Source organism: Xyrauchen texanus, chromosome 15, assembly GCF_025860055.1.
Source record: "Xyrauchen texanus isolate HMW12.3.18 chromosome 15, RBS_HiC_50CHRs, whole genome shotgun sequence".
Classification (NCBI taxonomy): Eukaryota; Metazoa; Chordata; class Actinopteri; order Cypriniformes; family Catostomidae; genus Xyrauchen; species Xyrauchen texanus.
Window position 1 is genome coordinate 29,570,442 of NC_068290.1, and position 27,951 is coordinate 29,598,392.

General features: G+C 38.2%; 1 protein-coding gene and 1 long non-coding RNA gene across 4 annotated transcripts in view; one reads left to right on the forward strand and one right to left on the reverse strand.

The window, feature by feature from the left end:
- The first annotated feature begins 1,679 nt into the window (after window positions 1-1,679).
- Window positions 1,680-9,754, forward strand: LOC127655630 (uncharacterized). Its single transcript, XR_007972056.1, has 4 exons — window positions 1,680-2,267; window positions 2,440-2,533; window positions 7,582-7,695; window positions 9,631-9,754. It is a non-coding gene; the product is annotated as an uncharacterized LOC127655630 (long non-coding RNA).
- The window catches only part of LOC127655628 (cyclic AMP-responsive element-binding protein 5-like), a 101,252-nt gene continuing 82,975 nt past the window's right edge, over window positions 9,675-27,951 (reverse strand). The window contains exons 6-9 of one of the 3 annotated variants that reach the window (XM_052143527.1): window positions 21,875-22,192; window positions 19,189-19,416; window positions 15,422-15,530; window positions 9,675-14,239 (exon numbers count right to left, since the gene is read on the reverse strand). In XM_052143527.1, the coding sequence (XP_051999487.1) occupies window positions 14,115-14,239; window positions 15,422-15,530; window positions 19,189-19,416; window positions 21,875-22,192 (780 nt within the window). In that variant the 3' untranslated portion in view covers window positions 9,675-14,114. Of the gene's footprint in view, window positions 14,240-14,271; window positions 14,299-15,421; window positions 15,531-19,188; window positions 19,417-21,874; window positions 22,193-27,951 lie in introns of those variants that run through there. The other 2 variants (XM_052143525.1, XM_052143526.1) reach the window with 2 other exon arrangements.

The window sequence follows — 27,951 nt, forward strand, 5'->3', positions numbered from 1 at the left end:
CAGCCTTACCTCGGCTAGTGCTTCGTTTGCCGCTGGCTTTGATGTCTAGTGGTTAAACATGAGATATAATTCGTCTTGTGTATATCTAACGGGCGATCTTTGGTCTCATTAATCTATAATTTGTTCCTTGGCAAATCGTTTTGGCTGAGGGCAAAGTGAAGTTTCATAACTTTATATTTAGGCTATTTTAACGTTGTATCCTGCTGTAGATGTCTATGGTTTTTATGATGTTGTGTTTCCAAGCAATACCATGGATCAAATGTGTGAAATCAGAACGGTATATTTATTAAAGATTACAACGAAATGACAGGACATCGTATGACAAAAGATGGTTACATAAATAAAAACAGTGAAAATGCATAACGTTACCCCTACATTCACATTTTGTGTCAAACTGAATATGTAGCATAACTGGGAAAAATGAGTTAACAAGTTCAATCTTTCCTGGGCTAAAATCACTTCTCGAAAAGATGCGCACAGACAGCAACTTCATATCAGCGCGCCAGTGTGTTCACCAATCGCGTCACCAACACCGACACTTTCCCACGCAAGCTATTGGATGAAGGCAACAAATACGTCATGCATGTCGGACCCCACACGTAGCCGCCTGCTCTATTCGCCGGGAAAATAACCTGGAGAAAGTTACCGATATTATAGTAATGTGCAAAGTATGTGAGTGGCAACAATTTTTATTTGCTTTGTTGAGAAGTGTAGTGGTTATATATATAAAAAAACTGGGTTATCCATCCCCATCCCCACAGATCGTCTGAAAACACGAAATCTCCCCTCGGCCAACCGTCTAAACCTAAAACACACAAAAGTATGTCATTGAATGCACGCGTGTCATTTGATCCACAAAAGCACATACAAGGCCCTTCTGTGTTTCATTTGGAACATTTTCATTTGGTTCATCCACAAACCGTGATTTAATGGTACAAGAGAGAACATTTATATTCACAAAAATGTATCTATTTGTACAAATAGCTGAACATTCATTTAATAATAAATTAAACAGACATAAGTAAAAAGACATTTGTTTAAGGCTAATAACATGCAGTTGTGAAGTTTTCCCAAATTGATGGTAGTTGTGCCCACATTTCTGAATTCATTTAGGACTTATTCACTGGTAGTTGTTTGTGTGTTGGCCGGACGTGGTAAAAAAAAAAAACAGCGAAACAAATGTCTCAAAATTAAAATGAATAAAACACAAAAATACATCAATGAATGCACACGTCATTTGATCCACAAATGCATCATAAGGCCCATTTGTATTTAATTTGGAACATCTTCCTTTGGTTAGACACGCAAAATGTGTTACATTTATACAAAAGGGAACATTTGCTGCATTAGATTTATTTTCTGATTTCTCATAACATTTTGGGATGAAACAGCTTAGTGTTGGCAAGTTTTTTAGATTTAACCATTCTTTTAATTGTGGCCACCCTGCTCTTTAGGTATCGCATTGGCCGTTGAAAAGTTGTCAGCAAATTAAAAGAATGGTTCACCCAAACATTTAAATTATGTCACAAATTACCAGTAAGACTTTTCCTTTGGTGGAAATATATATATATATATATATATATATATATATATATATATATATATATATATATATTATACATTTCCTGGTCCATGTTTTAAATACAATGCCAGTTGATGGTGACCCACGTTAAAGCTTAAAAGCGAACCCAAGCCACACTAAATATTTTTTCTGTATATTTTTTAAAAGTAATCATGAATCATTCTAAAAGGATTTCACCAGATTTCAGATTTTATATTGCTTCGTACTCGTTAGGTAAATAATAGAATATAATCGAATCATTGTCAGTGCAAATATTTACACTATAGTAAATAATGTAACAAGATGAGGATGTGTAAATTGTGTCAGAATTGTTGTTTTTGGACCAACTATTCCTTGTAAGCTACTATCATCCTTTCCTAATCTTTCCTGCTTGTATGTATACTAATACAGATTATTTAATCTCTGTTGTGGGTATGCAGAAAAAACGAAAAGTTTGGTGGGTCCCCTCTCTGTTGCCAATGTCAAGAGTTACACAGGATGCCTCACTGTGAACAAGGCCTACAACAGTAACCTTTTCTTTCTTTCTTTTCTTCCCTGCATAGGTAACATGCTGACGATTTACATACACACACTGAAATCACACTGTTTTACTGTGAAGTTGCCTGTTCCAACAGCACTAAAGATAAGACAGGTCTGCTGACTGCAACTTCTGTGTCAGCTACTTGAATCAGGAGTATTTTTAGAGGTCATTCACTACAAAATACACAATTTACATTATTTTTCAAGTTTAGAAAATGGGTCTTTCCTGAGATTGTATTGCCTTTTTCTGCTAGGTATGCTTTTACAGTTGGTATATTTTAGGGGACTTGTATGCTGTTGACTGCACGCTCATTTATTGTAGCATGTTTTGTGTTTAGGAAAGAACAGAGACTGCTCCAGTGCTGCCATGGCTGCAGGAAGGATCTGGGGGCACCTCTATGTTTGGCTTGTTTGTGGAGCACGGCCTCACATGTGAGTACAAACTTGCAATGTTGATGAACATTAGTCTTTTGTTACTCTCTCTTTTGAGCAATTTCTAATCTTGTCAGCAAATATTATGTGAATTGGTGATTCACATTCTTCATGCATATCACCACCTACTGGCAGGAAGGATATTTTAAAGTAAAAAAGGATTCACGGTGGGCCTGTGATCTCGTTCGGAGCTTGCGACGAAGATGAGTTGTCGATCGCAGCATCGGTGAGTGGGCTTGTCATGTCTGACACTAAGGACTCGGCTGGACTCCCACCCTCGGGTGCGCCAGCTCAGTCGCAGGCTGACGTGGAGCTGACAGCCATGCTTGCCCGGGCAGCTGCGAGTTTCGGGTTGGAGTGGAACCCTTCGCTCCCCGCGAACCCTCACGGCTCGATGATTGGTTCCTGGAGCCAGAGCGCCGCTCATGGCCATGCTCCATCCCCATTCCTTTCTTCCCGTAGGTGCATGATGAGCTCACGCGTTCGTGGCAGGCACCTTTCACTGCCCGCACACAGTCTGTGAGCTCCTCCACTCTCACTACCCTCGATGGCGGGGTGGCAAGGGGCTATTCAGCGATTCCCCAAGTGGACCAAGCGGTTGCAGTGCACTTGTGCCCGCAAAACGCTGCCACTTGGCGGAGTGGTCCGAGGCTCCCGTCCAGAGCCTGTAGGCTGATGTAATCACTGATAGCTAAAGCCAACAGTGCTGCTGGTCACGCCAATTCCACCTTGCACGATTCCTGCAGATGCACCAATCCAAGGCACTTAGAGAACTGCATGAGGGTAGTCCAGGACTTTCTTTCTTCAGGACTAATGCAGGAGCTCCGAGTGATGAAGGTCACGGCGCGCACTCTCGGGCAGGCGATGTCCACCTTGGTGGTCCAGGAACGCTTGGCTCAACCTGGTCGAGTCACAAGAGGCCGACAAGGTTTGTTTTCTTGACACCCCCATCTCCCAGGTTGGGCTGTTTGGCGACACTGTTGGAGACTTTGCCCGGCAGTTTTCAATGGTAAGAAAGCAGACGGAGGCCATACAACATATTCTGCCCCGGTGGCCCCACAGACCCCGCACTCCATCTGCTCGTCGCCCTGGGTGTCCCCGCTGCATCGGAAACACCAGCTCCCCCACAGTTGCCTCATTCCCTGGGCTCTATTTTCGGTCTCCCCGGCCACCGGCTCACTTTGGCAGGTACGTCGCCCTGGAACCGGGCCTCCCTCTTCCGCATGCCCAGCCGTGGTACAAACCCGACCCTGATGTGATGGTCTACATGGGCTTCGAGGACGAAGACTGTTCCCAGGCTGTCCCGGTCCCAGGCTGTTCCGGGAGCGGTCACAAGGAGCCATGTAAGTGCTTTGATGTCTCTAGACTCAGCACCTCGGTATCCACTCCGTCGCTAGGCCCTGCCCGCTGGTACGGCCGACATAGTAGTTCCTTTGGTCCCTCTCATACAGAGCTTGGGGGTGTGGCTTGCGCTCCCCAACACGTCGTACTGGTTGATCAGGACCGTCCGACTCTTTTTGCCTACGAGTTCTGAACCGGGCCCTGCACAGACTCCCATTAAAGATGCTCACACAGAGACGCATTTTAGCGAGTGTCCGGCATCAGGATTGGTTTGCGGCGGTAGACCTAATGGACGAGTACTTCCATGTCTCGATCCTTCCTCGACACAGACCCTTTCTCCGGTTTGCCTTTGAGGGTCGGGCATACAGAACAAAGTCCTTCCCTTTGGCCTGTCCTTGTCTCCTCACGCGTTCACGAAAGTCGCAGAGGCAGCCCATACCCCGCTGAGGGAAGTGGGCGTCCGCATCATCAATTATCTCGACGACTGGCTAATACTAGCTCACTCGCGGGACATGTTGTGTGCGCACAGGGACCTGGTGCTCAGGCACCTCAGCTGTTTGGTTCAGAGCATCTCTTTTCTTGGTATGGAGTTAGACTCAGTCTCGATGGCAGCGCGCCTCACCAACAGTCGGTGCTGCACTGTCTGCATGTGTTCAGACAGAATACGCTGGTCCCACTGAAATCCTTTCAGAGGCTCCTGGGGCATATGCTATCCTCAGCGATGGTTTATATTTTGATAACTTTTCATATTTTCATTTATTTAGTTTGATCATAACTTTTAGTTGATATCATCCAGCCATACATGCATGTGGAATAATACTTATTGAGAGGGGTATGAAAAATTCTGTAAAAAAATGTTAAAAAATAAGAATCTTTAAAGTAGCACACTATACTATAACATTTACAAATATTTTATCTTGTGAGTGTCTTTTCCTGAATTTCCTATGTCATTTGTTGCCTTGTTGTGTTTTTGGCAGCATTTCCATTGTGTCCTGCAGGGGGAGACAGCTGGCTGTTTAAAAAAAATAAAAAGATGAAATAAAAGCCAACTACTGACACTGCACCAAAGATGCATGCAGGTCTAGAACTATATTCTCTAAGTACTTTTAAACCATGAGTAAAATGGCTTTGGAAAAGGAGAAAACCTTCAAAATGGGAAACTCAAAACCATAGTTGTTGAATGAGCAAAGATGTGCCAACTGAAAACATTTAAGTGTCTTTAAGTGAGAGAAGTGCTGTTAAGGATTTCTTGTAAAAAAATACAAAAAGCCCACCACATGCCTAAACTCTAAACTTCCGATTTCTGATTGACATGGGTTTGGAAAGGAAGTGACTTGATAATGGAAGGGCACTTTTAGTTCACCCATAAATGAAATAATTCTCTCATAATTTACTCACTCTCATGCCATAACATAACAGATGTGTATGTCTTTCTTCTGCTGAACCCAAATATTTTTCGAAAAATATTTCTGCTGTGTAGGTCCATACAATGCAAGTGAAAAGTGTCTAAAATTTTAAAGCTCCAAAAAAACAAAGGCAGTATAAAAGTAATCCATCTGATCCAAGTGGTTTAATCCATGTCTTCTTAAGAAATCTAATCTATTTTGGGTGAGAACAGACCAAAATATAACTCCTTTTCTCTTTACATCTTGTCGTTGCAGCACGATCATGATTTCAAGTTTGATTACACTTCATAGTGTTTGATGCATATGCAGGAAGTATAATCATGCTTGAAATCATGATCACCAAGAAGACTGCTGTCAAGATATACAGTGAAAAATAAGTTATATTTTGGTTTGCTTTCGATTGCTTCAGAGACATTGATTAAACCACTGGAGTCTGATTAATTACTTTTAGGCTGCCTTTATGTGCTTTTTTGGAGATTTTGGAGTTCTGGTCACCATTCGCATTGTATGGACATTTACCATATTCTTCTAAAAATCTCCAAAAAAAATGTGTTTGTGTTCTGCAGAAGGAAGAAAGTTATACACATCTGGGATGGCATGAAAGTGTAAATTATGAGAGAATTTTCATTTTTGGGTGAACTATCCCTTTAAATTTGAATCAAAGCAGTTTGAAAGATCAGAGTGGTTCAATTTCAAGACAACACTAAGAGAAACTAAAAACAAGAAAGCTAGAACAAAAATACATCTACAAAATCGAATGAAGTTACTGTAAAAAGCATGAACTGCAACAATTTAAATCCAGTAAATTACTATTACATTTTCTCAGACTAATGATAAAAGCAGTGCCACTCACATTCATTTTGACATCTTTGTGCGGTCATCCAGTAAGGGCTGAATTTGACCTCAGAGCTCTCTATTCATGATGTTGTTATCTCACCATAGAAGTGGCCATCATTTTCTTGACTGGGTGGGGGACTGTCACCTGTGACAGGAAACAACTGCATAAGGACCTGCAGTGTGATGGCATGAAAGCACATGTCCATAGCTTCCAGGGTAAAAAGTGGGAATGATTCTGCATGCCCAAAGGTACAGAGGGGCCCACAACAATTCCAGTATTATTGATGTAAGAGGCCACGAACAATATGCAGCATCCTCTGATTGCCTAGCTACAGACATGATAAAATCATAATAAAGGGATAGTTCACCCAAAAATGTAAATTCTCTCATCATTTACTCCCCTTCATGCCAACCTGTGTACAGCTTTAAGATTCAATTAAGATTAATACAATTAAGATTCTTCGAAGAATATCTCAGTTTTTTTTTACAATAAATCTTCCAATTCTTCTTTTGGCAATTTGCATTATTTGTGCATATTGCCACCTGATTGGCAGGGAGGAGAATTTATAGTAAAAAAGGACTTATATATTGATCTGTTTCTCACCCACACATATCACACCGCTTCTGAAGACATAGATTTAACCACTGGAGTCTTATGGATTACCTTTATGCTGCCTATATGGACTTTTTGGACATTCAAAGTTCCGGTCACCATTCACTTACATTGTATGAACCTAAAAAATATTTGTTTATGTTCAGCCGAAGAAAGAAAGTCATACACATCTGGGATGGCATGAGGGTGAGTAAATTACGTGAGAATTAACATTTTTGGGTGAACTATCCCTTTTAACTTAAAGCCAAAAAGTGGGGTACTAAGTACTACAGTGAGGGAGAGCAGTCTGTACAGTCTGTTGAGCTTGGTGAAATCACCTGAGAGAGAAGAGAGATAATGTGGTTCACTTAACAACATTTAACAAAGTATTTTTTAATAATATTTAATAAAGAACAAAAGATTTGTCACATAGCACAGGAGACCGGCATTTTTAGTATATAAGAGTGATATAACATGAGCCCCTGACCCTGTAGTCCATATGTGGAGTGCTGAATTCCCAGTGTCCAACAGCATCACAGAAATGAGAGGGAGGAAACTCTCACATGTGGTGGTAGAAACAGAGACATGTAAAGACTTGATTAATCAATTGGACCATAGAATGATGGTGACAATGACAATGTGTGTTTGAAATGTTAAAATCTATTAGTTTAGCCTCTGTTGATGTATCATTAAGGGAATAGAAAGAATAGAAAGGACAGAGAGTGAAGCTTCTCACCCTGAAGGTGGACACCCACTGCAGTCTGTCAAGGACTGGAATACAGCTTCATAACGTGGTTGTGGTATCATGAAATAAAGTTTATCTAATTGCATCACTTTACACAATATAAACTTTATTTACATGCTTTGCACAGATTAATGTGAGGATTCTGGTTCAGAAGGACACTGCAGAGCTGTGTAACATCAGAACGTTTGTGATGCCCAACAAGCTGGATCATCCTGAGGCTCAGTGCATCTGCAGTTTCAGTGTAAGTTGCTTAGCTTGTAGTAGCACCACAGAGACTGGATTGATGTTGGTGGTATTGGTATTATAATACAACCTCCATACTGTACATCTGTGCTTTGGACGTGTTATCAAGTCATTAAACCACAAATCAGTAAATCTTGACTTTAATACAGTTAATGCAAATCAAAGAGTTCAGGGCATTTAAGTTATCAGAATTGCGTATTACTTTTTATGTGCTCTCTGACAATTTTACTCATATTTTAATTTTTTTGTACGCTTATGCTGTATTTTTTTGCTTTTGTTTCCAAGTTCTGTGCTTGGTTTTCTAAAGCTTGTGAGCAGAGTTTCGTGTAAATCAGGGGATGTTTTTCATCCCTATTGGTCCTCTAGTTCTTGATTGACAGCTTCTCCTCTAGCCAATCATTAGAAGGGGGAGGTGACGCCACTCCAATGCAACTCCGACAGCTACTGCTCAATATTATATTATTTGTGGTTGATAGATACACTGCTTGTGTCTGTTTTGAGTATTTTCTGCCAGCTCTAGGAAACAGTGTGTTTTCCGAGTAGGCTATTATCATAGTCCGTTAACATGTAACGAGTCATCTGAATTTAGTTTGCAGAGTTTTACTTTAGGCATTATTTAAGACTACCTTGTTTGTAGGTTATTGTCTATCTAAAAAAAAAAAAAAAGAAATCAAGGCTTGGTTGGTGTGGATGTTTGATGCATGTTTTTACTAGCTGTACCAATATAGCTGCGAGTTCAAAACCCAACTTGATCCGCTTTTCCATGAATTAAATTCCAGATCCCGACACCAAGGCCTAATACAATACTGATGAATATAGAAATGCTTACATATAATTGGACATTTTTTTAATTATATCAAAAATCTAAAAGGTATGCATTATTGCTGACACCTACATGCACACTTTGGAGTTGGATGTATGCCTGTAAGTAATTAGTTTCAAATAAGCTTTTTATTTATTTTTGTGCTAATTTTTTTTATCTGCACTTTTTTTTTTTTTTTCAAACTTATTATTTTGATTCAAGCTTATTATGTTTGGATCCGTGACCACAATACATTTGATGGGATTTTGATCCCATTTAGTTCACCCACAATTTTAAATTCTCTCTAATTTCATGTACTCACCCTCATGCCATTCCAGATGTGTATGACTTTCTGCTGAACAAATACAAAGATTCAAAATATATATATTTCAGCTCTGTAGTTCCATACAATGCAAGTAAATGGTGGCTTGAACTTGGAAACTCCAAAAAGCATATAAAGGCAGAATATAAGTAACCCATAAGTGGTTAAATCCTTATCTTCAGATGCGATATGATAAGTGTGGGTGAGCAAAAGATCAATATGTAAGTAATTTTACTACAAATCTCCACTTTCACTTTCAAATACTTCTTCTTTTGTTTTTGTTGATTCGTATTCATTGTGCATATCGCCCCCTACCTGGCAGGGAGGAGAATTTATGGCAAAAAAGGATTATTGATTTGTTTATCACCCACACCTGTCATATCACTTCAGAAGACATGGTTTTAACCACTGGAGTCATATTGATTACTTTTATGCTTTTTGGAGCTTCAAATTCTGGCCACCATTAACTTGTATTCTATAGAGTACACATTTTTGTTTGTGTTCATCAGAAAAAAGAAAGTCATACACATCTGGGATGGCGCAAGGGTGAGTAAATGGTGAGAAAATATAAATTTTTGGGTGAACTATCTCTTTAAGGATGAGGGCATCATTTCAACAGGGATAAAAAAAAATCTTATTCTGGCAGTTTACTGGAATTGTCAAGACTAGACTACCTAAGGCTTAATTCAAATTATTCTTTGGTAGTTCATTGTATTTTGATTTTCTATTTAAAGTTTGTTTTCTACATTTACATTTATGCATTTGGCAGACGCTTTTATCCAAAGCGACTTACAGTGCACTTATTACAGGGACAATCCCCCCGGAGCAACCTGGAGTTAAGTGCCTTGCTCAAGGGCCCAACAGTGGCATCTTGGTGGTGCTGGGGCTTGAACCCCCGACCTTCTGGTCAGTAAACCTGAGCCTCAACCACTGAGCCACCACTGTTTTGAACAGGTTATTACATGATAATTTAACAGAACATAAAGTCTTTGTTTTATGTATTTTATACAGACAGATCTTTTGTGGATAAAGTCACTTACTTTAATTAAATGATTTCAAGGTTACAAGATTAAATTCACTTTGGACACAAATCTGCCTGCTAAATGACCATTAACCAGCATATGGTGAAAGTTTTGTCCACCAGAGGTCTCTAGTACATTACTGTAAACAATTACACAATAAATGTAGTACCTGCAGATGAAAAAAAAAATATGTAAAATGTTTTTCAATGGTGTACTATTGCAAACAAAACTTTCATCTTTTGGTTCATAATATACAGAGCATTATGATTTTTTGCAAGACAAGGAAAGTCAGAAAGCACTACAAATGCTAATTTTACTCTTTTATTATTAAAAAGGGTATTCATTGTATGTGCATAGATGACAATATCATTCATGGAAAAGGCTTTGTTACAGAACAAGTGCTTTATTTTTCTTATTGTAATATAGCTGTTGTGGTCTCACATCTGTACATTTGCATAAACACAAACTTTTCAAGGCATTAACAAACATATAAAATATACAAAGTTATGCAAGCATGTGTGAATTCTTGAATTCATTATGTGTAACAAACGATGCAATGTTTTAGGCGAACATTTGATGACTGCAAGTGCTATGCAAACATTATGTACAAACAAGTACCAAACATGTACTCCTTTCAAAAAGAAAGGTGGTTGCATTAAAGGAACAAGATTACAAAAATTAATAAGAATTTAAACAATATTTATAGGTTTGCTGCAATGATACATTTATAGTTCTATTAATGTGTATTCATTGTCCTCCACCTAAAAAAAAACATATGCACATGAAAGCACACATTAACTTGTGCTCAAACACACAAACATATCTCCCACCATTTTCTTAGAATGTTATTACAAAAGACATGTTAACAACCCATCGACCCATTGTAACAAGGACTGATGCCAAATCAACAAGATTAATGTCAGTTTCTCACCAGGAACAAATAAAATATTTCCATTTGAGTGTGTTCCTGTGTGTGTCTGTGTGTGTATGTGTGTGTGTGTGTTTTGTTGCTTGGCTAAGAGATGATGTAACCCTACGTAGATACTCTCCCGAGCCACTTTGCTTTAAATTAAGACATAGGAGATGAAATACAATGCAGCTTTAGACTGTTGTCTGTCCTTACTGCTGAAGGATAGCTTGAATCCCTGCAGCTATTGAACTCTACCACAGCCTTACATTCCTCCACGGAGAACCATTTTAAACTGCTGTTTAGCATGCCCCTCCCACCATTTTTACATCATAATGTAAAGTTTGAGGTCTGAGATGTTTACTCCAATGCATTCACCAAACTCAGGTTAACTTTCAAGCTCACAAACCATAAACACTAGTGCAGCATTGAAATTCACACTGAGATTCACTGAGATTCCCATTCAAAACCACATCACTTGCAAAAAAAAACAAAACATTAAATGTTGGTTTGAGACCCTTAAAGAGAAGATGCTGAGAACCAACCAAACTGTCCAAATGGGTCCAAAGGACCAAATGAAGAAGAAAATAATAATAATAATAATAATAAAAACTATAATCAATTTTCGAGTTCATCTTGATGTCACCCATTTCACAGTGTGAAAAACAGGACTTCTCTAAAGGGTATAATGGGTGTCAAGTCAGACAGTTTAATTGGTAAAGTCTTAAAGCTATAGGAGTTCTTTACTGAACGCTGCCTAACCCAAACCATCAGGCTACAGTCTTGTGTATGAATTGCATCCTACTTGTTTTCCACTGGGGTTACCACTCCGGGCTCCAATCCGGTTGGTCCATAAAAGGCTGTGTTGTTCCAGTCTCCATAGATTGACAGTGGCTGGCTCTTGCTGGTGGGAACTGGGAATTGCTGAGTCTTCTATTTGGCTATTCCATCCTCTGATGCACAGAGGTCAAAGTGCAAAGGCAGCTACATTATTTCCACCTCTCAATGTGGAGGCTGTTTAGCACGCTCGTGTTCCAAACACAGTGCTGCGAGGAAAGGCGAAGGGAATCAATATGTTCCATTTAGTAGGGACATAAAATCCTCTACAAACTATGAATAACATGAAACAGAGTTCTGAGCTTAGCTGCTGGAAGAAAGGCCATTTTCTGCAGATGGGAAACATTTTGGTGTCTCTCCATATTACACAAGCCAAGACATATCCAGCTTGCATGTTGGTCAGTGGCCATGCTGTACATCAAAGGCCTCCTTGGTTCTAGAAGGTAGTAAAAGTAAACCAACACCAAAACAAAATCAAATAAACAAAACAAAAGAAACAAAGTAATGAAATTAAACAAAACAAGACAAAAAAAGAACAAATAAAAAAAATAAATAAATGAAACAAAAATACAAAACAAAAATAAATGAAACAAAACGTCAGATCGAAATTAAACAAAACAAAAAAACTAAACAAATCAAAACAGTGTCTAATGCAGTTTCTCCTTTACAAATAATGCAAACTTTATTAAGGCCTCAAAGTTAAATTGAAATTGAAAATAAATGCAGTGATGTCAATGTATTATAAATGGCTGACATTCTACACTATGTGAGTAGATAAGACATTATTGTGCACATTGTGACATTTGGAAAGCAAAGTCTCAGTCTAGAGATCAGTCTAGATCAGTACATGTGTAAAAATAGTAAAATGCTACACTTTTGCAGTAAAGAGAAATAGAAAAGAAAAGAGGACCAAATTACTACTCAGCATCTAAAAGCAATAATATCCAGTTGTATGGTCTATGCTAATAGACTTGTGAGGTATAAAGGACTTTGCACATACACCCTTACAACCATGCAAAGGGAACAAACAGGTTTCACTTTGGAATGCCATTATAATAGTAAACTGCTGCTTATACTAACATCTCCAATACACAACAGCACCTTTTCAGAAACTTCCATGGGCTTCTACAGAATTTCTTGAAGACTCCTAGTTTACTACTGAATTTACCCTGGTCCATGTCCTTAAGAACATCTCATAAGATTCTTGTGAACCAAGATATATAGATCTCTATAATAAAACAGGACATACAGTATAAGGATAAATCATAGCATATGCATTAGCCTATCTGTTAGAGTAAATGTATGCTCTTGAAGTGCCACTGAATCAATACTTTAAGCCAAAACTAGAGCATTTAACAATTCATTTGGCTCTGACAGAAGTTTTCCATAGCTTCGGGAACAGCAAACACTTTCTTTTTTTTCATTGCACAATTCAGGTGCAAGATTAAATGAATTGAAGGAGCATTTTGGATGGTGGTTAGGGAGAGACCATGTATGAGCACTTGACAATAATATTGTCTCAACTCTGAGCAGAACACCTCAAACCCCTATTAAAGAATGTGGTGTAATATTCACTTCACAAACTAATCATAAACAGATACCCAAATTAATTGCCACAAGTAAATATAGTATCCAAATGAATGAGGACCAGGGGTAAATCCAACCAGAAGTTACACCAACAAAATGAATCTGATGGTATCTTCTGAAAACACAGCCGCAGCTGTGACCACTCTGAGAATATCCAGAAATCGCACACATGTTAAGCAGGGCATATGCTTCCAGAAACCTGTGTCAGCTTGATATACGCATTCCATTTACATGATCTGTACCAGCTAATGAGCCAGAGCTGGTTTGTTTTAAGAAGATAACTAAAAAATGTGTTAATCTTAAACTTACATGTGAAATGGCAGAAGGCTAATAGGTTGAGCTTAATCAGATCTATATTCTGATCCAAGCAAGAAGGTGAAGACAATTCGATTGCTGAGCTCATAAATGATTTATATTGCATTTTTAGTCTGCCTTCATTTGCATTGACCTTTACTGACTTTCCTCATTTATCCTTTTGAATTAGATAAATAATGGGAATGTTAGAGTAATTGTTATAAAGTCCTAACAGAACCGAAAGGACACAAACAGCATCTTTTTGGCAATGGAAAATTCATAGTAATAGAATAGCACATAGTACAGCTCCAGCTACTATCCGAATGTTGCTCATTTGTAAAGGCAGTAGTCCAGTAGTAATCCAGTAACAAATAAAGTTTGTGTTTCCACAACAACCCATCAGTGATGTTCATGACATGCGAGATGGTGCCTGATGAATCATGCAGACTCCCTGTTTTAAAGCTGACTCAAATGTAACAAAACAAACATAAAAAGTTGAACTAAACATGTGAATCAATTTACATTTACAAAAGTCAAACAGAAGAGAAAGCTGCCACAGAGGCACAGAGATGTGTGTCTATCCACAGAGTTTGCAGTCAGGATGTCCAGCGTGGGGCTGCATTGGGAGTGTGTGGGCTGAGAGTCTCTAGTGGATGGGGTTAATATCTGTGCGGTGATTGGGTGCAGTGCTGGAGGTGGTGATGGTATTGTGCTGGATGACCTGCTGCTGGGTTGCAGGGGTGGGACTTCCTGCCGGACTGCTCTCTGGACCTGAGGCACAAGAGGAGACATCACAATGTCTTTGTCCATCCATCCGTCCATCTATCTATCTACAGTGGCAAGTAAAAGTATGTACGTACAGATATAAACCAAAATTAATGCTGAAGTTTAATTTGCTGAAGTTTCAAATCTCAAAATGATTATTTTCTCTGGCTGCTGTTCTGCCTCTATCATAGAGGCCCTTCAGTCTTTATCGGTTTTCTGTTTATGTGTGGTTGTCGTGTGCATGTGTAATTGGCTATGTCTGTGTTTCTGCTACCTGTGTGCTTCCTTGACCCTGCCTCCTCATTAATTTTGTCACTCTCTCTTGTTTAGTCCTTGTTATGTTAATTGCCTTCACCTGTTCCTCATGTGCCTTGCCTATATATTGTGCCCTCTTGTATTTGTTAGATCATTTTGTTACTAGTCACTCTGTTCCTGTCTTGTTCCTGGTTGGTCTTGGTTGTTATACTTTTTCTAGTTTGTATTTTGTTTTCTCTCCCCAGTGAGTTTTGTGTTTTAATATAATTCTTTTTATTTTCCTGACAAATTCCTAATCCATGACATGGCAGCTTGCAGTTGAGTCAAGCGAGTACACTCCTAGAAATTTTGATATGCCAATTTTAGCCACAGGAAGTGGAGAAAAACATAAGTGAAGTTTCAGGAAGAAAAAAAAAAAAAAGAAAGGATACTGTATTAATTGTGTGCATTTTTTTTAATGTGTTAAACAGTCAACTTTTAAATGCAGAAATTAACACATTAAAATTCCCAGCCCTAATATATATATACTAATATCTATATAAAGTCAACATAATTAAAAAAAAAAATACAAAATTAAATTAGAATGATCAGAAAGACCGCGTACAGGCAATGTACATAGCCAGAAGTCATTAACTTAAGAGTGATAATGGGAACATTTATAATTTTTTGATGGAACACAAAAAATGTCTTCCTTTTTCCTGCATCACAAGCACTGCCAAGACAATATGTTTTTTTTAAGGACTAAGAAAATGAGCTGTGTTTTGCCCAGGGAGAGGCAGCCTCCATATATTTCAAAATGTCACAAGTATCTATATCAATGGGTGTGCCCCAGCAGTTGATCTATACAAAAATAGATAGAAAGATACACATCTGCCACTACGTAGTTTCACCTCTGGCCATATTTTGTGTGCGTATGTGCGTGCTAGTACTTACTGAGGTAACCTTGCGAATCTTTCTGCATGGTGGTGATGGGGCAATCCTTATGTGTCAATAAAAGCTGCTTCAGTTGTGTCACTTCATTCTTCAGCATGGTGACCTCATTCTGTTAACAAACATAAGGAAAACATAAAACATTCAGAAACATTCCCTCATTGCTTACAGGAACTCAATAAATTGTTGCTAGAAAGTGAAATCTCCGATCATATGCTTTGGATAAAAAGATAAAACCAAATATTTTACTGGTGTTTAGCAACATAAGGTAATCAAAAGTAAATGCCCCTCATTACTTTTGCAGAACCAGATAAAAGCATGCATACTCCACAAAATGTCCTACATGCAGTTTGGCTAGATTTAATTGTTAAAATGTATTCTCTGTTTAAATTCCTTCATAGAATAAGATTAAGCTTAAGCCGTGTTTGGGAACGTTTATGAGCGCTAGCCTCTCAGCTCCTTAGAATGCAAACAAATCCAAACAAAGCCACAAATGTTTACAATGTTCTGTTTTTGTCATAAACCCATATGATACTTTTCATAATCATGACAAACATGTTGGAAAATAGATGTGGATGGATTGGCAGCTACACATCAAACTTCCCTGCAGACACACTAAAATTAAAGGCCAGACAAGTCTGAGTCTCATTAGAAAACCTCATAATGAACAGGTGGTGAATTCACTGCAATTACAGTTGTGGGCACCACAAGCAACTGATCAGCCAAGGTTCTTGAATTTGATTAAACCATCTGGCAGAACCAATATGAAAAAATAGCAATAGTTTCAAGGGTACTTGGTGGAGAAGAATCCCCGCATTGACAGATACCATGTCTGTGGGGTGAATATTTCACAAAAGGCAAAACAAGCCTGAACAGTGGATTACCATGGGAGTGCCAGAGTGTCTATTAGCATCAAACTATGCAATAGCAAAGAAAAACAAACAAATTGAACATATTTATTCTGTTGTTAGTGGGAACTTTTAATAAGAGTTTGGTATAGCTGGTATAAACCCCACAACGGGCGACCCATGAATAGTGCTCTTGAGCAAGATACTCAACCTCAGATAAAAAGCATCTTATACAAGCGTTGATTAAATGAAAAATAAGCAGATCAACGATACAGAAATACAGCCATTCCATGTCGGCTCCAATTTTTTTTAATCATTTTTACTGGTGAAAGAAATACATAAATGATGATGAGAGCCAAAATATTAAATGTCATGGATATTTAATATTTACTGAGTAATCTGTTATTTTGTAGTGGAGGGTCAAAATTACAATTTTCACCTATGATTTTGGAGCAAAACTACAGGACAAAAAATAACCTTAGAAAGGTGGCAGTGCCATTATTGTATTCTTATACAGATATATTTAGGTCTATTACTTAAATGATTTGACTTCAGCACACCTTCTTGCATTATATGTAAAATAGTCAAAAAATCCAGTGTAGCTTCAGTTCTGGCAGGTCACGTAAGTCAAGCTCAGCTGATCGCGACGTCCACCAATACAATTCAGACACTTATCAGAGCGGTTCTATTCAAGTCCTCCATTTATTCATATGGATGCAAGATGCATTTAACACCCTCCTCCATTCCCAGCTCCACATATTGTATAGTCTTGTTGTTCTGTGCTCTTAGACTACAATTGATTGCAATTTTTTTTATTTCTGTCTTTGTGTGTTATTGCACCATGCTTTTTAATTAACAACTTGATAACAACAGATTACTTTGATTGATTTTCTGTTAGTGAATAAAAGTATTCATTCAAAGCATTTAAGTCAATGCATTAATTTGATGGAAGTGGTCCTAGCTGAAATAAAATAAATAAATAAAATAAAAACACTTTTTGTAATGTTTTTCTAAAGTTGGAGTGCATATAACTCCAGAAGTATTAAAGATATCTTAATATCCTTTTAGATTCTGGTTTATTCTGTATCTTCATTTTTAAGATGCTATAGAGTTAAATCCCAGAGACATGGGGCTCACAGTGTCTCCATACATAAATTGTAAAATTTTACCCACTTTCAATTATCAAAAACCAATGTGGGTATGAAGCTAGTTTTTCCTAGTTAAACAAGTCTGAAGTACAAATAATGTTGTAATTAGAAATTGTGTTGATTTGACATGAAATAACCAATACTAATACGTACTAGAATAAGAATGAGTTAGGGATAATGTACTGTCAGCAAATAATAATCCTTTCAGGATTATACAAGACCTGTTCACCTGTCTTGATCACTTAGTCAGGGTTTATTTTGTTACAATTACTGGCTAAATTATCCAGTTTATTACATGACTATTTCCCAAAATACACAAGTAAATGGACATGAAATATTAATTTGAGATAATATGATTTTGTTATGTGAGAAGAAAGAGAGCTTGGAACAATACATGACTACATGAGCTACATGAAACTAGCACAGTGTAGGAGATTGCTTGCTAGTGACAACAGTCAAAAATACAGTTTAGCAGTCATTATTAAAAACTATGCGCTGTGACTGACCAATCAGAATCACATTTTCTAGAAAGCTGCACTGAAACAATTGTTAACTCAAAAATTAGCTTCATTTTGTATCACTGAATCAACATGAATACATTAGACTAAACCATAAAAAATAATTGTATAGGTTAAATCAGATGACATCTCAGATGTGTATGGCTTCCTTTCTTCTGATGAACACAAACAAAGATTTTTAGAAGAATATCTCAGCTCTGTAGGTCCTAAAATGCAAATGAATCAGTACCAAAATTTTGAGGCTCCAAAAAGTCCATATAGGCAGCATACAAGTAATCCATATGACTCCAGTGGTTAAATCCATATCTTCTGAAGTGATATGATAGGTGTGGGTGAGAAACAGATTAATAATTGTCTTTTTTTTTACAATAAATTCTCCTCCCTGCTCAGTAGGTGGCAATATGCAATAAAAAAAAATGCAAATCGCCAAAAACAAAAGAAGAGGAATATGAAAGTGATAGTTGAGATTTGTAGTAAAAAATTACTTTAATATTGATCTGTTTCTCATCCACACTTATCATATTGCATCTGAAGACATGGATTTAACCACTGGAGGCTTTTTGGACCTTCAAAGTTCTGATCACCATTCACTTGAATTGCATAGACGTACAGAGCTGAGATATTTTTATAAAAATCTTTATTTTGTGTTTAGCAGAAGAAAGAGAGTCATAAACATCTGAGATGGTGTGGCGGGGGATTAAATGATGAGAGAATTTTCATTTTTGGGTGAACTATCCCTTTAAGGTAACTGCAGTTTTTACAGTGTGTGTAATAAATTAAATGATATGGCCCGATGGGAAAGATTAGTGCAGCATTTACCCTACACATCCTCCAAATAATGTATATACATTACATATATTAACATTGACAGAACATCAATCTTTCAGGTAAATCTCTAGGTCTATTGAGAGCCCAAATGAATGTGTTCAAAGGGGAACCTCTCATGTGCCGTGATGCGCTAAGGTTTTACTGGCCTACAAACCTCACATTGAGCTGCAGCTGGTTGTGCTCTGGTAAATCTGTAGACCTCAATAACCCATTGACCCTACCCTCCACACAGCTCTCAGTCTACAGTAGCTTCAGCTGTCAAATGAAGGGTGTTTATGAGCTTCTGTGGTTTAGAGTAAGCTAATCCCGAATGAAATATGAGGCCCCGTGTGAAATACATCTTAGTGTGTGTTCCAACGTGAAGTGCGTTTTAACGAGTCTTTGAGCTGAGGATGAGTGAGAGTGAGTGACTTGGGCTGGATTCTGACCTGCAGCTGCATGTTGGTTTGGGTGAGCTCTTCCGCTTTCTTTTCTAGAGACATCACCCACACTTTCCTTTTCTGTCTGCATCGTGTGGCAGCTGCACGATTCCTCTCCAGGAACTTCCGTCTGCGCTCGTCTGGGTCCTCGTCCATGACTCGTCTGCGACGACCTCCACTGGGAGGCGGGGACTGGAGGGTCTGCGTCGGCTGCATTTGCTGTGCAGCTGGAGATAACTGTTAAAAACAAGACAACAAATAAACTACACTGTAAAAAGTGGTAACCTGCAACTGTTACCTAGAAGAGCAATTTCTACCTAGTTTAGAGTTGGGTTAGGTCTAGTTTTGTTGTTGTAAGGTTGATTCAGTGATTTGTTTTTATTTGAATCCAAGCAGTTAATTTAGATGTTACCACATAATGCACATTTTTAGGTTAATATATTTTCAGTGTATTCAGAGCAGTGATTATAATGGCTGTCAGTAAAACTTTACAAAGTTATGGAAGTTGCCATCTTATTTGTTCACACAGACAGTATTCAAGCCACTTTAATAAGCTGTTGCATGAAGAGGACAATTTGAGAATCACACCTGTTCGTAAACACGGTAGTTAATTCCAAATACTGACTGTGTGAACATAGTCTGACATTAGATTCTCCCCAGTGGCATCATATTCATATTCACAATTCTGGCTGTAGGCCAATCACCTGCCCAAAACGTCCCTCCTTGGACTCAGTGCACCCCATGCTCAGACCTCTCCAGTAAGCAACGTCTGGGAGTTTTCAGTAAAACAACATGTGCCCTGTACACGTGGCCCTACAGCCCTATGATGGACGTCTGGGTGTGAGAAACAGCAGTTTGATTTACAGGCTGCCCCACCCTCATAAAGAGGTGTTAGGGTCCAGTTTTCCAGTGTACACGTACACTTAGACGAATACTCTTAGACACTCTGAGAACCAGGGCTGCTACCAGGCCCACAAAACGTTTCTTTGACATGTGCTTGGCAGTTGCCGATGTTTGACTTCTTCAGATCATTACGGGATTCTAGAGGGCGATGGAAAATACAGTTGCTTTGATGATTTGTATGTATACTGAACCCCTTCTTTGGTTTTATAATACATTAGTGTTACAATTTCTGAATCACAAAAAGCTGGATTTAGTAATACACAGCCTAAATAGTCTGAGAGCTATGGACAAGAACTGAGAAGAATTCTAATAGATACAAACTTCACCCTTCCAAGGCAGAAGTTTCATTTTCAGGGCAGCAATTTGTGTCATTCACACAGTGGCCACTGTTTAAATTGTCCCAGTTTGATTCCAAAAAGCCTTCTAACCCCATTCTATTCAGTTCAATGCATACCTTAATGGAATATTCCGGGTTCAATACAAGTTAAGCTTAATCAACAATTTGTGGCATAATGTTGATTACCACAAAAAAATTTTTTTTAAAAAATGTACTTTTACTAATAAAAAAAGCAAAAAACGAGGATACATTGAGGCACATACAATGGAAGTTAATGGGGCCAATTTCTGTAGGGTTTAAAGGAAGAAATGTCAAACTTATAATATTATAAAAGATTTTACATAAATTATTTGGTTAAAACTTGTGTATTATTTGAGTTGTGAAGTTGTTCAAATCTTCGTTATTATGGTAGTTTTAGGGTTTTACAGTGTTATGTTATGTGGCAACAGAGTTGCAAAATTGGATATAACTTAAATGGTTAGTAGGTGATTTTATCACACTAAACGCATTTCAACATGCATATTGTTTATGTCTTCTGTCTATACTTTTGAAACAGTGGAGTATTTTAACATTTATGGATTGGCCCCATTCACTTCCATTGTAAGTGCCTCACTGTAACCCAGATATTTGGTTTTTTAAAGAAATATTTTTTTTTGGTTATCAACATAATGCCACAAATGCTGACGATTGAGCTTAACATGTATTGAACCTGGAATATTCCTTTATCCCTATCCCTAAACTCAACTATGTTAAATTAAACTCGATTCGTCCAACTCCACATCACATTCCTTCTAAAAAGACTGGCTTGGTCTTTTGCTGGTTAATACTGGTTTGATGCTGGCACTGCTGTTAACCAGCAATACTTAGTTGGCAATGCTGGTCGACCAGCATGTTTCTTCTTATGATGCTGGTTGACTGAGGAAGTCTTCAGACTGTTCACACCAAATTTTGCATCCCTCTGCTCTGCTTCTCTATCAGTTTCCTATGTAAATATCAACTGTATGGATATCTTTGACAGTTGCGCTGAGTCTCTTTGGGGTTTTATTCAGCATCTTGCAAGGAAAGCTGCACATTTAGATGCCATATCAAGTTAAAAGAACTTCAACTGCATTATGTTCTATTTGTGGTGCTGTGTCTAGATTTTGTTTAGCACAAGGATGTATTTGATGTTAACAGCCCCTTACTGTTAAAATGGCTTCAAAGTTTATGATTGTCCGGCCAAATATAGATTATAAAAGTTGACATAGTTGAGCTAAACCCATCAGCCACAAGACAGATAATGATTTCAGTTACAACAAAATATGTAATTTGTGCAGGGCAGACCAGTACACCATCATCCCATAATAACCAAAACACAACAAATACTCTCTAGTCCAATAAGCTTGGCCCAAATATTGCTCTGTTAATACATTAAAATCCCAAATAAATCTGGCCCCTATTGACCCATTTCAGTACCTGTGAAGCAGCAGAGTGCATGGGTGGATGTGGAGAAGTTTGATGTCCGTGTGCAGGGTGGAGGTGGGGCGGGTGGGAGTTGTGGTGCCCGTGGCTCTGTGGGTGGTGATGGCTGCTCTGTGCATGGCTGGGGTGATGGTGGGCATGGTGCGAGTATCCGTGTGGTGGGCCCTGCATGTGCTGGTGTGGGTGAGAGTGCAGGTGGTGATGTCCACTCTGCTCCTGCCGTGATGACATCATTTCCATCATATGACCCATGGAGTTCATACTGCCATTTGCCATGCCCCCTGGATGGTGGGCAAGGGCGGCTTTTAGTCTCTGAGGGGGAAAAATTTATATATTAGTGTAAATTTCAGAAAATTTCAATTTAATTTAAAAAAAGCCCATTTTATTAAGTGTACTGCCCCAAAATAATTAACAATACATTTTTTGAATCTGTCATGTTGACTAGCACTCAGGGACCAGGTTGTGAACACTGTCAAAAAACATTTCGTAATTTAGTTTTTTTGTCTTATTTTCCAGTAAAAATATCTAAACATCCTTAAAACAATATAAATTTACTTGATAGGCAAAAATGACTAACTAACTAACTAAATGATGAAAGAAAAATCCATTTAATTCAAGATATGTTCTCTGACATGTCTTAAAGAGATATTTCACCCAGAAATAAAAGTGAATGGTTACTGACATCTACCTAACATTACCTTCAGTCATATGGTTTGGAAAGACATGAAGGTGAGTAAATAATGGCAGAATATTTATTATAGGGTAACTATCCCTTTAAAATTGTATGCCGTTTTTCTTCTCAAATACATTAGGATGTTTAGATATTAAAATTGAAAAAAGACACACACATACACACAAAAGAGTGACTGTTAAGATCACACTTAACATGATAAAATGTGAATTTCTGTTTAATCAAGTGAATGACTATATTTATTCTGATAGATCAAATGTGAACATTTGCTGTCTTTGTGATGCACATGAATGTCCAAGCTAAACCTATCACTTCCATTTACCCTCTCACCAACACACCCTCTTAAACACCAGAACACAAACCATTGTCTGTCATCACTGTCTAAGAGCTTCATCTGAAGAGAGAGCCCAGTCCAGTGCAGGTCTGGCAGAGAGAAGCCCCTGAGGACTCCCTTGCACGATTTGCCCATTTCCCCTCCGGCCTACGCACTGTTGCTTCAACCGTGTGGTCTACTTAAGCTTTCACCCAGAGCTGGTCTTTGAGTTTGACTCTAGAGACACTCAAAGCCTGTCTGTGTTTGGAATGTGTTTACCTGACTGCTCTCTCTCTCTCACTGAGCTGTTTTTTTTGGGCCGCTCAATAAGACAACTTAGGGGGCTGAAAAAAGCCACAAGTGTAAACATAAACGCTGCCAAAATATGTCCGATGGTTTGATCTGTTGACAGAACATGTAGACAAAATGGGGAAAAAAAAGTACATAAGCGTATGCATATATACTTATATGTCTGCATCCATTCATTTGGTAAAAAAATCGGAGGAGTATTTTTAGAGAGTGTTGAGTCTACAGTATATATTTCCACAAGAGCTGAGCAGGTACACAAGTTTATAAGAAATGGGCTTGAGGTTTAAAAAAAAGTTCAATTAAATTTTTTATTAAAAATATATAAATGAAGTCAAGCAAAGATTATACCATGGCCAGATTTTTAGAGAGCACAGCCACAAAAAAATAAAAATAATAATATATATATATATTTTTTTAAATATTATATTATATATATATATATATATATATATATATATATATATATATATAATATTTATATATACAGCAGTTAGTTCCGGTCCTCGAATCTAATTGGACGAGAGACATTCCATGAGAACTGATGGTCTGACACCATCAGCTCTCTGACACTTCACTGTGTGTATCACTCCACTTCTAAACTAAAGTGTAAGAGCAGTGCATATGTATTAAGAGCTACTGTTTGTCTTTTTTTACATGTATTTTTTTTTACATGATATATTTTAGCCAGCAGGTGTGGCAAAAGATAATTTTTATGTGTAATATGAGCCAGTTAGGTTACGTGAAGTGAATCCACATCAGCCAGTGTTTACATACAGCACTCCGTGATCACTCACATTCAGCATTCAGCATTACGGCTCATCACAGCTGAGAGACACAACAGACTGATTAATTACACAAACTGAAGGCGCTTACTTCTTATCGGACTTTCTACATTGGAGTGGACACTCTGTTTAAAATGCCTTAGGACATTGCGGTTTCTTTAATGAAATACTCTTGCGCACCGGCAACCGTGAAATAGGGAGAAATACCCCTGCTTGGACGGCTACTTTTCCACTGAGAAAGCTGATCTTCAGAAAGCTGAGAGCATCTCTGCTTGGGTGTGGCAACAGGTGATCGCACACGCTCTGTCTCTCTCGCTCTCTCTCTCTCCTTCTCTCTCACTCACCAGTTATTACACACACCATTGTAATTTACCAGTTATTACACACACACACACACAATGTTCAAAATGGCAGAGATTGCGGTTTCTACAGTGAAAGACTCTTGTGCACCAGCAACAGCAAAATAAAGAGGAATACCCCCACTTGGACGGCAATTTTCCACTGAGAAAATAGAAAATTATCTTCAGAAAATTATCTTCAGAAAGCTGAATATCAGACTACAGCATCATCAGCAGGTGATCGGACACGCTCTATACCTCTCACTCTCTCTCTTTCTCTATCACACACACACACACACACACACACACACACACACACACACACACACACACACACACACACACACACACACACACACACACACACATCCTTGTTTCTCCAATAACATTTTTGAAACAGACCAAGCTGTGATACAAGTAATTCTAAAGTGATGCTTTTGAGCCAGCAACTGCAGATTCTGATCCGTGGCGTAAGAAAGTAGTTCCATGCACAAATGTGTTTTTTATAACCATACTCATAACGACGTTTTTCCTGAGTAATTTTTTTTAATTGAATTGTTCATTGAACTGTTCATTGAACTCCCAATCGTGTGATAAGGCCCTAAAATTACCTACAGCACTCGGCCTGCAGTGCTGATGTAGGGCCATGTTTCACGATTGTGAGTGGCATCCAGTTAATAAAACAAGATTGGAGGACAGCTTATCAGATATACTATGGGATAATGTATGGGTGGCTGATGCAGCAGGATAATGAACATAACATTGAAGTAAATCCACTATAGAATGGGGCACAGCTACCAGAAACGCTTGGTTGAGGTTATTGCTGGCAAAGGAGGATTGACCAGTTATTAAATCCTTTTAATAACTGGTCAATACATACTTTTTCCACAGCACTGTGAATATCTAATGGTATGTGTTCAATACAAACATGAAAGATTATAATGTGTCTGTGTTGTTAGCTTAAGCACATTGTGTACATCTATACTTGTAACTTTAATGAAGATGAGATCACATTTTATGACCAATAATGCAGAAAACCAGCTAATTCCAAAGGATTCACATACTATTTTTTCCCCACTGTATATATAATAATAAAAAAGCAAACCATGTCCCTGCCATCCTCCTGTTCTCTCTGGTGTTCCAGATGCTGTCAGTCAGAGAAGCCAGCGTCCAGAGATGCGTGTTTGTAACAGGCAGCACATTCACTCTCTGAGAGTTACAGCCAGCTGGACTGTATCTGAGGGCAAGGGCACAAGAGCATGGCATTCCTGTCTCCTCTCTTCTCCTCTCTTCTCCTCTCCTCTCCTCTCTTCTCCTCTCCTTTCCTCATTATATAACAAATATAATAACTCCGGCATAACTACTATATAGTTCAAGAGGAACAAAATCTAAATACAAATCAAAACAAAATGGATCCAGTTTACACCTATCAGGTCTTTCTTTTCAAAATGTCTTTATTTTACAAGTCTTTCAGGTTGCTATTTACCAAAACAAACCCAGATTGATTTGATAAGTTGCTGGCCCTTGAGCCTCTCCAAGCCAAGCAAAGCCATTCCATCCCTCCCTAATTTCTCTCTGCCTTCAAACACTTCTGCCAAATGCACAAGCACTAACCCACCCACCCTTAACTGGCATTAACACTGCTTTCACCCACCATCTGCACCTTACCCCGCACTAACTCTTGCCAATACTGCATCTAATGACCCACTGTTGCCTTAATCAACATTTGTGCTGTAACACACAATACACTTTCCACATCTAGTTAAGGAACCACCGCCAGCCACAATGAGACACCTACAATTTCTATTTTCCCTTCCTCCCAGTCTGGCATTTGGTGTTTGTCTGGCCCGTTCAAATACTATGTTTTATGTTATAGTGAAAATGATGGTACGTTTATATATATACTAATGTAGGGCTGTCAATAGATTCAAATAAAGATATTTCAATATAATATAAAATATATTCATAAACAATAATTATAAATATGTAATAATTATAAATAGAATGTTTTATTATTAGTTTCAATCGCATATCATTGAACATAAACCTACAGTCAACAGCAATCAATTTTGCAGTTAGGTTCATGCATTCTGTCTGCACTATTTTTAATTGTCGTTCTATGTACATATGTGTCAGAAGGACACTTTTGGATCATATCACTGGTTTGATGCTGTGTCAAGTTAAAAGTCATATTGGAAATCATGTCTCGAGATCCCTGTATTCTGTTGTGCTTTATCCAGCTGTCAGGAATGTGTGTCTTGTGTGACCGGCTCTCATTCTGTAGCTGAGCTGCTTGTGAGGTTTGTTGAGGCACGCTGACTGCCGCCTGACATGGCTCTTAAAAACACATTTATATGTACTGTAAGCTTGAATAGCTCAGATGGTAGGTAAATAAATACTTTTATTACAGATTTTACTTACGGGTTATAATTTTATGTTATCATTTATTTAATCGCACCAAATTAATGCATTAAATAAACAGTCCTAGTTTAAATTGTTCATTCATTAACAATAGTGACTTCTTCGAACATATCTAACTTTCATTGAACCTTCAACTGAATTATGAAAATTAGACAGATGTATTAAGGTCTAATATCTGTACCAAGACTGAATATATCAGAATCACTAGAGCAGAGGAGCCATCTTTTACCCATTAACATACTTGACTTACTGGGGTCAGAGTGCACAGAAACACCTCTGACTGATTGGGCCACCTGTAAATTAACTCTGCCCTTATTTTGATTGGACCTGGGTATCTGAGCACCTATCTCTCCCTCCTTCTATCTCTGGTAGACTGCGTTGAGTTCCCACCCGGTGGAATGCTACTGTCTGGGGCTGTGCTGCAGTAACAGTGGGGACAAGCACGGGGGCTCGTCGTCTAAAGCTCAAGTTGGATTCAGGTTGGCAGTGAGCCAGCTGTGAATAGAGGGAGGAAAGAGGAGGGGTAATGGAGTGTCTCTCTCTCTCTCTCTCTCCTCCAAAGGAAGAGCCATCGATCCAACCATCTAATGTGGATGTAGGGAGTTCGCCCGCTATCAGCATACGTATGTAATCAGTCTGGCTCTAAGAAGGGCCCCAGAGTGCTGCACGGGGTCAGAGGGCAAATGAGCTTGTACACCACAACAGACTGAGTGAAACAGTACAAAGCAGGAAGTGAACACTTAGCACATACCTAAAAAACACTATACATACTGTGTGACACAGAATACACAAACTGTGTGTTGAGATGGGCATCATGCAACTTACTGTCTTTTTTAAAAAATGTGTCAGTTCTTTCTTTCTTTCTTTCTTTCTTTCTTTCTTTCTCTCTTTATTTTTTCTTACATTTTTTGTCAGTTCTTTCTTTCTTCATCAGATCTTTCTTTCTTTTTTCTTTATCAGATCTTTCTTTCTTTCTTCATCAGATCTTTCTTTCTTTTATCTATACATTTTGTTCGTTCTTTCTTTATCTTTCTTTTTCTTAAATTTACTTAATCAGATCTTTCTTTCTTTCTTTCTTCTATAAAGGTTTGTCAGTTCTTTCTGTCTTCCTTTCTTCATCAGATATTTATTTCTTCTTTCTGTCTCTCTTTCTTCATCCGTTCTTTCTTTGTCTTTCTTCATCAGTTCTTTCTTTCTTCATCAGTTTTTCTTTCTTT